This window comes from Sus scrofa, chromosome 7 (assembly GCF_000003025.6).
Source record: "Sus scrofa isolate TJ Tabasco breed Duroc chromosome 7, Sscrofa11.1, whole genome shotgun sequence".
Taxonomy (NCBI): domain Eukaryota; kingdom Metazoa; phylum Chordata; class Mammalia; order Artiodactyla; family Suidae; genus Sus; species Sus scrofa.
Window position 1 is genome coordinate 44,019,132 of NC_010449.5, and position 12,363 is coordinate 44,031,494.

At 35.2% G+C, this 12,363-nt stretch overlaps 1 protein-coding gene across 1 annotated transcript; it reads right to left on the reverse strand.

Moving 5' to 3' along the window:
• DEFB110 (defensin, beta 110 locus) lies at positions 574–5,191 on the reverse strand. Its single transcript, NM_214443.1, has 2 exons — positions 5,110–5,191; positions 574–891 (listed from the first exon to the last, which is right to left on the reverse strand). The coding sequence occupies exons 1-2, from the start codon at positions 5,162–5,164 to the stop codon at positions 743–745; spliced, it is 204 nt and encodes a 67-aa protein (NP_999608.1). The 5' UTR covers positions 5,165–5,191; the 3' UTR covers positions 574–742.

The window sequence follows — 12,363 nt, forward strand, 5'->3', positions numbered from 1 at the left end:
CCCAAAGAGTCACCTCTCAGGACAAGGGGCTGAGTTCAGCTTTTGGCCATAGTTTCTGACTTTTTTGGTTAAAATATCTAATTAGATGTAGTCGCTTCTCCTTAGGAAATGATTCTCTTCCCTTGGCACTCCCTCTTCAATTTCCTGGTGCACGTTTTTCTCCACTCCATGACAAATACAGATGGAAATCAGAGCTGATGTGCTTTTCCTCTGCTCCTCTGCCTTTAGACTCTGTCATTCTCTCACTCCAGCTCTGTGTCTTTCAAGAGAAGGAATTGCTCTCACAAGGTCTAGTCTCCCATGCCCAGCGGATTTATATTTTTTCATGGGATAATCTATAGGAAGTGTTTAGTCGCACAATAACAGCGCCTCTCTACTGGAGACTTGTATCTCAGAAATAAGGTGTGTCCCTCTCCCTGACCAAGGGTTTCTCCCCACATTGTGTATGTCAAACTAGCACAGGGCACCTAGACGTGGCACCGTTCTTGAAGAACTTGCATAGATTAAATCGTGCTTGCTTCTGGTACCAAGAGATCAAGAGGAAATGCAATGTAAAGGCACCAGATGCATGGGTGACTTCGAACCACTTCTGAATGGTTCACTCTTAACTTTTATTTAATTCTTTGTGTATGACAGTGATACACAGGCCTGGAAGGATGTGCTGAAAAGATGGGAAGGAAGGCTTAGTAACAGTGGTCTTCTCTTCTTGGAGCATGTGTCTCTTTCTTTTCTTCTGTCATTTTTACTTCTGCAAGCAGCAATAAGTTGCAGGTCTCATGCAGTAAGCAATCCTAATTTCACCCTCACGGCACTCAAGTTTACATCGACCATTGCCCCTTCTGCACTCTCTCCTCAAATCCAAGCCACCATACTGAGGATATCTCTTTCTGGCTGTAAGAAGGAAACAACGACTGGAATTAGCAATCTAGCTGTCACACCTCCGTATTTTAAAAGGAGAAAAGCTGAGAAGCAAAAGATCATAGAGCAGGGCAAAAGAAAAACCCCCCTTCTAATTTATGACCGTGAGAATTTGACGGAGGAAAGTTGAAGTGGATGGACTGCTCTTTGAAGCAAGGTCAGTCCTGGAAATTAGAAAGTGTCTTGGACTGAAGACTTGGAAAGCGCCAGCTTGCTTCCTCACAAGGGACCGGATAGCAACGGAAAGCTTGTTCTCAAAGTTGACAATACGAGAAGTCCATGTAGTTTATCTTCTGCTCTCACACGCATTGTTTAGACTGAATGTTGTGCTTTCTGAGCTCTCTTTTAAGAGCTTTTTACTGCAGCCTGATGTGACTTTTCTTTAATGTCAGGAGAGGGAATGTTAGGCAATTTATCTAAATTCCTACAACAATATTCTGAGATTGACTTCCCCCAAAGAAACAAACTAACTTAGAATATGTTTGAGGACAGTATTGCTTTAAAAAAAGAGTGAGAGAATGACCAGACTATGGGGCCATTTTTGGCCACTGCATGATTTTTAAAGTTACTTGTAGTCCCAGCTCCATCTTGTAGTTTTGAGACGGACTCTCACTAGAAACTGATTATTTAGGATAGTTGGAAATGCTCAGGGAATTGAGGGATGTTGGATAGACAGGCTGTAAGATCCATTCTAAACCAAATCTATTTTAATTTCGTATTTCACATTATGTGCTGACCTATAAAGAAGATCTTTATTTTGGAGTCTTTTATAATATAAACATTGCTTTGGATAAGCACTCACTTTATGATACAGTGAGATTAGGAAAAACTAAAGTGGGAGAATTCTAAATTCTGCAGTGGCTCACCAAAAGGCAGACTCAAATATTTTATATATATTCATGGTATGAAAGCAAATAAATCTTGGCCACTAGTTTCTGCTATCCGTTAAGATTTGAGGTCCAGTGATTCCTTTAAAGATCAGGTCTTTTTGCCTAAGTATTCTGTCTCCATTTCCAACAGTGAGTGTGAGTAGCCAAAAAATAGTTGACTCTGCACACTTTAAATGCTAACTTCTAAATATCATTATTTATTCTGCAATTTTTAAGGAGTTACTATCCTCAAGCCCATATATGATTTGCCAATGGTAGAAACCTGAATTAACACTCACTTTCTACCAGAGTTCTGTCACATTTGATACCATTGTCCAATAACCACCCTAAATAGACCTCACCCTTTTCTTATTCCTTCTTGGTCTTATTTCATTTTCTAAAAATACTATTTTCTTCTTTCTCTTCAATCTGACCTCTAAATATGAATATTCTTCAAGCCTATATGTTTGGATCATGAATACTCATCTTTGCAAGCATTCATCCACTCATGCAACTATTAAGTCCATTTCTTGCCAAACTCTGTGACAGTCTGGAGGGCAGGGTTTGTCACTATAAGTGCTATGGATCTTTGGGGGTGGTTCTTTGCTGCGGGATGTGATTCTATTCAGTTAAAGGTATTTAGCAGCCTCCCTGGTCTCTACTCATTAGATGCCAATAGTACTAGTTGTGACAAATTAAAAGGTCTCCAGATTGCCTAATGTCCCCTTGAGGACAAAGATTCCTCTTATTGAAAACCACTGTTCTAAGCATGCTGTGATAAGCCAAACATATACCATCTCTATCCTCGGATACACTGTTCAAATCCTATCTTCTATCTGAAATCTCTGCTGATCACCTGCAAGAAAATCATCTCTCCATCACTCTCACAAAGCACTTCACAGTATCATTCATATAACATCAATAACATTTTCACATGTTAGGGAATTAAAATATTTAAACAATATATACAACTCTACCTAATGTATAAGTTAAAAATGGGCACACTATCTCCTAAACTCTATCTTCAACCCATAGTTTCTTTTTATTCTCCCTGACTTGCTCTTTTACTCTTTAGGCTCCCATTCACCTTCTTAGAAATGGGGGAAAACCATGACTACCCTTTCAGCACAAAACTATACTCTTCTATATCTAAAGTACAGATCAGACTTTAAAAAAAAAAGTGGTTGGCAATAACACAGTTTTCAATTTGAGAAATAGAGTAAAATAATAGGTAGGAGTGAAAAAATATTTCCTTTCTAGACACTGGGTACCTTTATAACCTCTAAAAAATGAAGAGGAAAACTCAGTGGCTTCACTGTAAATTTCCCTGCATAGAAAATATAAGGGCTTTTATCCAGACACCTTTGCATCTGTAACTGTCTAAGGGAGTTTTTGTACGAAGACTGAGTAAGAGCTTTCACTATATGAAGGTAAAATTTAGAAAAATAGCTGAGGAACTCTTAGGAGTCACATAGAAAACATTTACTATTATCCAGTTTTGTTCAACCACCATATGCTGGAGAACTACAAAATGAAAGACAAGATTCTTATTGCTTCAGTATTTTCTAAGGTGTCTGTAATTCATAGATGCCTTTTCTAATTTTGTGAAGAAAATGTGCATCTTGACATATTTCTTTTACTTTTGTATATTTTTATCTCTAATGCTAGGAATTTTCTGAAAGTTTGGTATATGCATGATTAACAAGAACAATGGCTTCACTTTGAATACACACACACACACACACACATACACACACACACACACAGTCCATAATACTGATGTTATAATCTATGCTACTGTATCCCCCAAGTGGTTGATAATTTCTAAATCTGCAAAATCCACAATTTTTAAATTTGTTGATAAATGCATGAGTAACATTACTCATTATTAGGGGCACCTGATATAGCTGTTATAAGGAAAAATAAATTATTAAACATAGATACACTTGACATAGTGATCTATTAATGCTAGCTATTACTGAAATTAAAAGAAAAAACTAAAAAAAAAGATTTATCACATTTTAAAATCTATATGAATCTGTGTAGAATTTCCTTTTGGCATTTTATAGGTCTGGGGAAAAAAAAATCCAGAGATCATTTTCCAACAATTTTTGAATGGAGAGACAGGAAGTTATTTTTAAGTTAAATTAACAATTAACTATTATTTTGTTACTTCATCAATGTTTGGCCCCTCTGTAGAATTTTATCCACTTTCAACCTTTAAGTGATAACTTAGATTATTATGTGGAACAATTTAGATGGTCATTATGGATTTTATAACATGAAAGAATAAGTTAGTTCATTCACCTATGCCTCTCTTATGATTTCCATTTCTCCTAAACCTGTCATCCAGGTACTATGGGAGGAATATTTTTCTGAGAGTTAGTGAATTGAACCTAATTTCAGGGCCAGTATTATGAATTGGGCATACTTGAGCTCACTCTTTCATCTGAAACTCTTTAAGAAGAAGGAAGTAGACCCAATGATCTCTCCATCTCTAAAACTTATTACTTTATTTCTGAACAAGTCATACTTACATATAGTTCAGGAGAAGAAAATCTCATTACATACCTGATATGAAGATCTAATCCTTGAGGGGGAAAATCTCATGAAAAATATAGCTCATGGGCAATTATTACACTCAACAGTCATGTGATCTGTAGCTCTTAAAGATAGAAGGGCAGCAACCAGACATATTTAAAGAAAGGTCAGCAAGGGACATGATCTGCTTGTAGTACCAAGGACAGAATATTAAGAAAGTCTTCCCAAACTGGAAGTAGCACACTGGCATAGATTAAAATGAAGGAAAAGATAAATACATCGCTAACACTGAACCACCTATCACTTACCAGTCAATTATGCAAAAGAATATTTTTTTCCAGCAAGAATTGATGGTAGCTAAGTGTTTCAGAATGAAGATGATGAGACTAATGTACTGATCTGCAGATGCTTTACACTTTTTATTTTGAAATAGTTTGAGACTTACAGAAGAGTTGCAAAGATAATAGAGGCCAATTTCCCCTTATGGTACCATTTCACCTAACTGTGGTACATTGATCAAAACTAAAAAATTAATATTGCTGTAATATCGTTAACATTACAGTGTTACAATAAATGCTACAAACTTAATTCACATTTCATCAGTTTTCCCACTATTATCTTTTTTTCCCCTTTCCTGTTCCAGGGATCAATCCAGAGTACCACATTGCATTTAGCATAAAAACCTTTTAATCCCTATGTTACTACCATATTTTAACAAGAAAAAATTGATGCCTCCTCAAATTCATTAGCACAAGTATGCCCATAAACATTTCCATGTTACCTGGTAAAATTGTGACCCAAAAGAGCAGAATAAAGAAAAAGAGATGAATCTTCATGGTAAAAAGTTTCCTAGGGGAAAAAAGTGCCAATAGATTTTCTTTTTCAAGTCAGGTGTTGTCAAATAAGGAAACAGAGAAAGCTTTTATTTATAGATTCTCTTGGGAAGTGGTTTTAACTACTGAGGCTTATCAATAGCAAGAACATTTGTATGCTTGGTTGAATAGTGCTATGTTCAAAGAACAGAGTCACAAAAATTATTATCATTTTTTTTTCATAAAAGTAAAACCTGCTTGTGTTACTTTAAATAGACTCTCATGAAAACCCAGTCTTTAAGGGACTTGAAAGGGATATGTGTTTGGACTGCTAAAACATCCAGGTAAAAATGTTATGGTAATACAAATCCTTTATAACATGTTACATAATTGTAAATATTTTATGCTCTTTGTATTAAATTAGTGACCATCTGAATCATAAGATACTGCAGCTAAAACTTCCACTGATATCACCTGTGTTTACAGGTGAAATCAATGAGAACTAGGGGTGGGACAGTTGAGTGATTTATTTCAATTCACATAATTTATTATTATTTAAGTTAACATCATTCTGGCATCACTATGAGTATAGGAGATTAAACAATATGTTTTAAAATATGACTAATGAATTTCCTATGTCATCTGATTTCACAATTCTAGCGCCAATGTTTTTAATTCTGTTTGTGGAACTGGAAATGATTTCTGATCCAATTTGCACACTGCCCAAGACAATTATTTCAGATACATGAGGAAGAGCTGGAAGTATTACATGGCACCCAGAACAATTCATCACTTCTCTGACACTACAGAGTCATATAGGATAATCATTCTTAAACTTTAGCTATATCAAAATCCCCAGAGGATTTGTGAAAAACATTGTAAGACCCCACCTCAGCATTTCCAGAACACGTCCAGTACTAACTCTAGTAGGTCTAGAACAGAGCCTGACAGATGCATTTTTAACGATTCTGTTATGCAAGTCTGCTAAAAGGCCTATTACTCTAGGAAACCTGATGTTTTTTATTGCTATAAAATATCAGAAAAGTGAATCACAGAGTCACAGAATCTGCCATAGTTTAGTAAAGAATGTGAAGCCACTTAGCTATTCTAGTAAAATACTCTCAGGTTATAGGTAAGGAAAGTGAGATCAATCTACTTGCCTAACAATTATTATCCTTAAAAAAATAATCAGTAAATAGCAGAAGATCAATTTAAGATGTCACTGTGTAATAGTTGTTCAACAAATATCCATTGAACCTTAAAATTTGCTAAGTTAGAATTTGCTACAAGCTGATGGTATATTAGAGAAAAAAAAAATCCCAGAGTTTATATATTATCCTGGAAGGTGACATCAACCAAAGTGGTGAGATAAAGACCTCTGATAATATGCCCCTTCATGAAAACAATGGAAAAAAACAGACAGTGAAAATTGGCAGATTTTACTTTTTCAGAGCTCTGGAAAAATTAACCAAAGGCTTGCAATAACTCAGAGAGTACTAATTCAAGAACAAAGGCTCAATCTCTGTAAGAAGAGTAAATTCTGTGATATTTTAACATAACCTAATACCATCCCCTACTCCTCAGCTCAGCAGGTAAATAGTAATCCACATTCACAGTACCACATGGAGTGGAGCAGAACATGGCTAGAGCTCTTCAGATTCTCATTCCCTAATGACAGTCATTATTTAACCTGCCAGGTGGTTTCCTTGACGATCCCAATTGAAAGGAGTCTATTTTTCCTGAGTCAGAACATGTCCAGTACTAAAGATAGTCCTAGGGGAAAAACATTCACAGGAGAATGTTTAGTCACTCTGCCTGAAGCTATGGCTAACAGTTGGGGCAAAAAAATGCATCAACCAAAAAGTTTGGAAGGAAAGTTGAAGAATAAGATTTTTAAAATTTCACACACTTAAATCTAGGCACCATAATTAACTGACCACAAAGATTATAAAATAGAGGTTTCAGTAGCCCCACAAAACTAAGAATGTAGACTATAGATAGTAAGTTCAGAAAAGTCACTTAATAAAACAAACCATTTCAATAAGCAACACCACCAAAAAAACCTTTGTTGAGGAAAGAATCTGATTTCCAAAGTTGCAACATTATAGTATTTGAATGTTCTGTTTTAAACAAAAAATTATAAGGCAAGCAAAAAAAAAAAAGTAGGCACAGCAAAATTATAAATGAAGTGAGACTGTCCCTGAGGAAGTCCAGACATTGGATTTACTAGACAATGACTTTAAGTCAGCTATTTTAATTATGCTCAAAGAGCTAGGTTAAATCATGTCTAAAAAATTAAAGGAAAATATAAATACAACGTCTCATCAAATAGAGAATGTCAAAAAAGAGGTAGAAATGTTAAAAATGGAACAGTAGAGGTGAAATGTACACAAACTGAAATAAAAATTCACTAGAGGGGTTCAACAGTTGACTAGAGTAGGAAGAAACATGAATCAAGAAAACCTGAAGATATGTCCACTGAAGCAACATGATCTGAAAAATACAAAGGAGGAAAAAATGCACACAGTCTCAGAGATTTGTGGGATACCATCCAGCATGCCAATGTAGACATAACACTAGTCCCAGGTAAAAGGAGAAATAGAGAAGGAGGCAGAAAGAATATTTGAAGAAATAGTGGACAAGAAACATCCCAAATGTGATTATAAACATCTCCAATTCAAGAAACTCAATAAATTCCAAGTAGGAAAGATCAAGGTAATGCACACCTAGAAACATCACAGTTTCAATTTTCAAATGCCTAAGGATAAAGACAATCTTGAAAGCAGTGGATGAATAATTACTTGTCACTTACAGAGAATCCTGAATAAGATTAACAGCTGATTTCTCATCAGAAATAATGCAAACCAGAGGGCAGTAAGATGTCATACTTAAAGTGCTAAAAGGAAAACAAAACAAAACAAAACAAAAAAACCATCTGTAAACTAAGAATTCTATATCTGCCAAAATCATTCCTCAAAAATAAAGAAATAAGACTTTCCTGAATAAGCAAAGTCTGAGAGAGCTCATTGCTAAATGACATGCTCTACTAAAAGTACTAAAGACAGTCTTAGTGGCTAACATGAAAGCACATTAAACAGTAACTGGAAAAAACATAAAGAAGTAAAGAATATCAGTAAAGGTAATTATATGTTATGTCGGAAAAAACAAAAGTATAATGTATTTTTGTCTGTAACTCCATATTAGAATATGATTTAAAAGAAAACTGAATAAAGCAATAATCATAAGCCTACATTTAAGGACACAGAATATATAACTTGTGACCATAGCAGCACAAAGATGAGGAGATGAAGCTATATCAGAGTAAAGTTTTGTATAATATTGAGCTTAAGTTGGTATTAATACAAACTAGATTCTTTTGGTATGTTAATTGTAATTTCTCCTGCAACCTCTAAAAAAGTAATACCAAAAGAAACAACCAGATAAATAAAATAGTAACACCAGAAAATAGCTACTTCAGAAAAAAGAAGGCAGTAAGAGAGGAACTGAGGGACAAGAAACACTTAAAACATATTAAAACAAATAGCAAAATAGCAGAAATAATTACCCATCAGTAATTAGACTAAATATAAACAGATTATCTCTACAACTAAAAAGCAGAGATTAGCAAAATGATTATTTTTGATGATATAAGACTCATTTAAATTTCAAAATCACAAATATGTTGCAAGTGAAAGAATATAAAAAGCTATCCTATGCACATAGTAGCTAATATTGATCTGAAATTGACTGTCCTGATAACAGACAAAATGGCCTTTAAAACATAAATTGTTACTAGAGACAAAGAAGGACAGTACATAATGAAAAAAGGCCAATCCATCAAGAAAATTATAAGCATTTATATACCTAACATGAGACCCAAAATATATGAAAGAAAATATGACAGACTTTAAGGAAGAAATAAACAAATAAAAATTATAGTTGGAGAAATTAATGTCTCGTTTTGACAGTGGATACAACAACCAGACAGGTCAGTAAGGAAACAAATATTATAACTATAACTAACTAGACCTATTAATTAACTAGATACATAGGTCTGCTAACTAGATCAGTAGAACACTCCACTGATCAAAAGCAGAATATAAAAATAAAAAGCCCCAAAGCCAAAAATATTTACTAACACTCTGTCAAGTCCTGACTTTGAGCTTTTGCCTTAATACTAGAGTACTTTCAAGAGAGAAAATGGCAGCATACTCCAAGAGTATAACACTGATTCCTATCTCTTTATCTTTCCACCTGATTTTTCCCTCTTTCATTCTTCTCAGTCTTTTCGTTTGTTTTGGTTTTTTTGCTTTTTAGGGCTGACTCTGGAAATTCCCAGGCTGGGGGTCAAGTCAGAGCTACAGCTACAAGCCTATGCCACAGCCACAGTAAGGTGGGATCTGAGCTGCATCTGTGATCTACACCACAGCTCACACTATGTCGGATTGGTAACCCACTAAGTGAGGCCAGGGATAGAACCCGCATCCTCAACTATAGTTGAATAGCTTTTATGAACATAGATCTAAAAATCCTTAATAATGTTAGCAAATCAAATCTAACACTGTATAAAATATTGTACACTGTGACCAAGAGGGATTTATCCTAGATATGCAAGACTGGTTCAATATTCAAAAATCAATTAATGTAATCCATTGCATCAATAGGCTGCAAAAGAAAAATCATTTGATCATATCAATAGATACAGAAAAAGTATTTGACAAAATCTAGCATCTATTCATGATGAAAACTCCCAGTAAACTAGGAATTGAGGGGCACTTTCTCAACTTGATAAAGAATATCACATCTGCAAAATTCCTGCAACTAGCACCACACTTGGTGAGAAACTAGCATCTTTTCCATCAATATCAGGTACAAGGCAGGGATGTCTCCTCTCACCACTTCTTTTTATTGTTATTATTATTTGCCTTTTTAGGGTCCCACCCACAGCATATGGAAGTTCCCAGGCTAGGGGTTTAATCAGATCTGCAGCTTCTGGCCTACACCACAGCCACAGCAATGCCAGATCCACCAGGTCTGTGACCTACACTACAGGTCATGGCAATCCTTGACTTAATGCGGAGGACAGAGATCGAACCCACACCCTCATGGATACTGAACTGAGCCACAGGAACACCTCACCACTAGTTTTTAACATATACCGGAAGTTCTAGCAAATGCAACAAGACAAGAAAAGGAAATAAAAGGTATACAGATTGGGAAGAAAGAAATAAAATTATCTTTGTTTGCAAATGATATGATTATCTATGTAGAAAATCTGAATGAATCCAAAAACAAAATAAAACAAAACCCTCCTGGAACTAATCGGATGCTGTAGCAAGGTTAGAGGATACAAATTTAAATATACAAAAAAATCAATCACTTTCCTATATGCCAACAATGAGAAGTGGAATTTAATCAATCAATCAATTAATATGGCAGCATATAAAGTTCCTAGGCCAGAGATTGAATCCAAGCTGCAGCTGCAGCCTATACTGCAGCAAAGTGGCAATGCTGAATCCTTTAACCCACTGCCCCAGGCTGGGGATCAAACCCATGCCTCCACCGTGACCTGAGCTACTGGAATTGGATCTTTAACTGACTGCATCATATTGGGAATTTCAAGAGGTGGAATTTTAAATTAAAAACACAATACCATTTTATATTGGCACCTGAAACATGTAATACTTAGTTATAAAACCCAACAAAATATGTAAAACCATTTATTAGAAAAGTTACAAACCTCATAAATGAAATCAAAGAACTAAATAAATGGAGAAAAATTCCATGTTCATGGATAGAAACACTCATTTTTATCTAGAGATCAGTGCCTCCCTATTTGTTCTATAGATTCAGTGCAATCCCCATCAAAATCCCAATAAGTTATTTTGTGTATATCTACAATCTGATTCTAAAGTTTATATGGAGAGGGAAAAGACACAATAACCAAGAGAATATTGAAGAAAAGCAAAGATGGAGGAACGACATGACCTGACTTCAAGACTTACTGCAATGAGTAAGCAAGCCAGGGGTGGTGTTGGCTAAAGAATAGCAAATAGATGAATGGAATGGGGCACCCACAAATAGACCCACATAGATATAGTTAACATCTCTGACAAAGGAGCAAAGACAATACATTGGAGCAAAGATAATCTTTCCAACAAGTGGTGCTGGGCCAACAGGATATCTACATCCTCCCCACTCCTCCCCCCAAAAAAAAGAATCTAGACACTGGCCACTAAAATTGACCAAAAATGGATCACAGAACTAAATGTAAGACACAAAACTATAAAACTGGAAGATAACCATAAAAGAAAACCTAGATGACCTTGGATATAGTGATGATTAGTTACATATAAAACCAAAGGCATGATCCATGAAAGAAATAATAAGCTGAACTTCATTAACCTGGGAAAACAACTGCCCTGTGAAAGACAACATTAGGGGAATAAGGAGACACGCCAGAGACTAGGAGGAACTATTTGTAAAAGACACATTAATTCAAAATATACAAAGATACTCAATATTTATGTTTATTATATTTATATAATCATAACTTCTATGAATAGAATATATGTGTGCATGTATACATATATTCTATTATTTTTCCCAGAGTTAAGTACATAAAAGCAAACATACTAAAACGCTAATAATCAAAATGATACAATTAGGTGATTATATGAAGGAATATCTTAAAAAGCACAAGACAAAATTAAAAGATTAATCACAACACTTCAGAGTTGTTGGGATTGGTATTCTTATTATTACCACAGGCCTCAGAGACTTATCTTCTCTTTCTCCCTTAGTTTCCTTCTGTACTACCATTTGGGATTATTTTTCCCAAGAGACTGGCTATGCCTTTGAACTATATGAACTATATTTAAGAATTCTGTCAATAAACTGAAGAAAAGCATAGTTAATATGAGAAAGCTACAAGGGCTCCATAATCCTTCAAAGCTCTTGCAATCATTTGTACTAGTTTAGGGATAACATATTTTCTATCTCTCATAAACTCTCCCCTCTTGACTCTTCTCAAAGAATGCCTGATAAACATCACCAATCACTGACAACATGCTTTTCACACTAAATGTAGAATTGTCCCCGGAATCTCATTTAACACAGTAGTCCCATCATGCACTTCTCTCCATTCTGCTGCTATTCCCAAATTCAAAGCTCTATCCTATTCCAACTCTTTCTTCCAAGAAGGCACAATGTTCATGAATGGC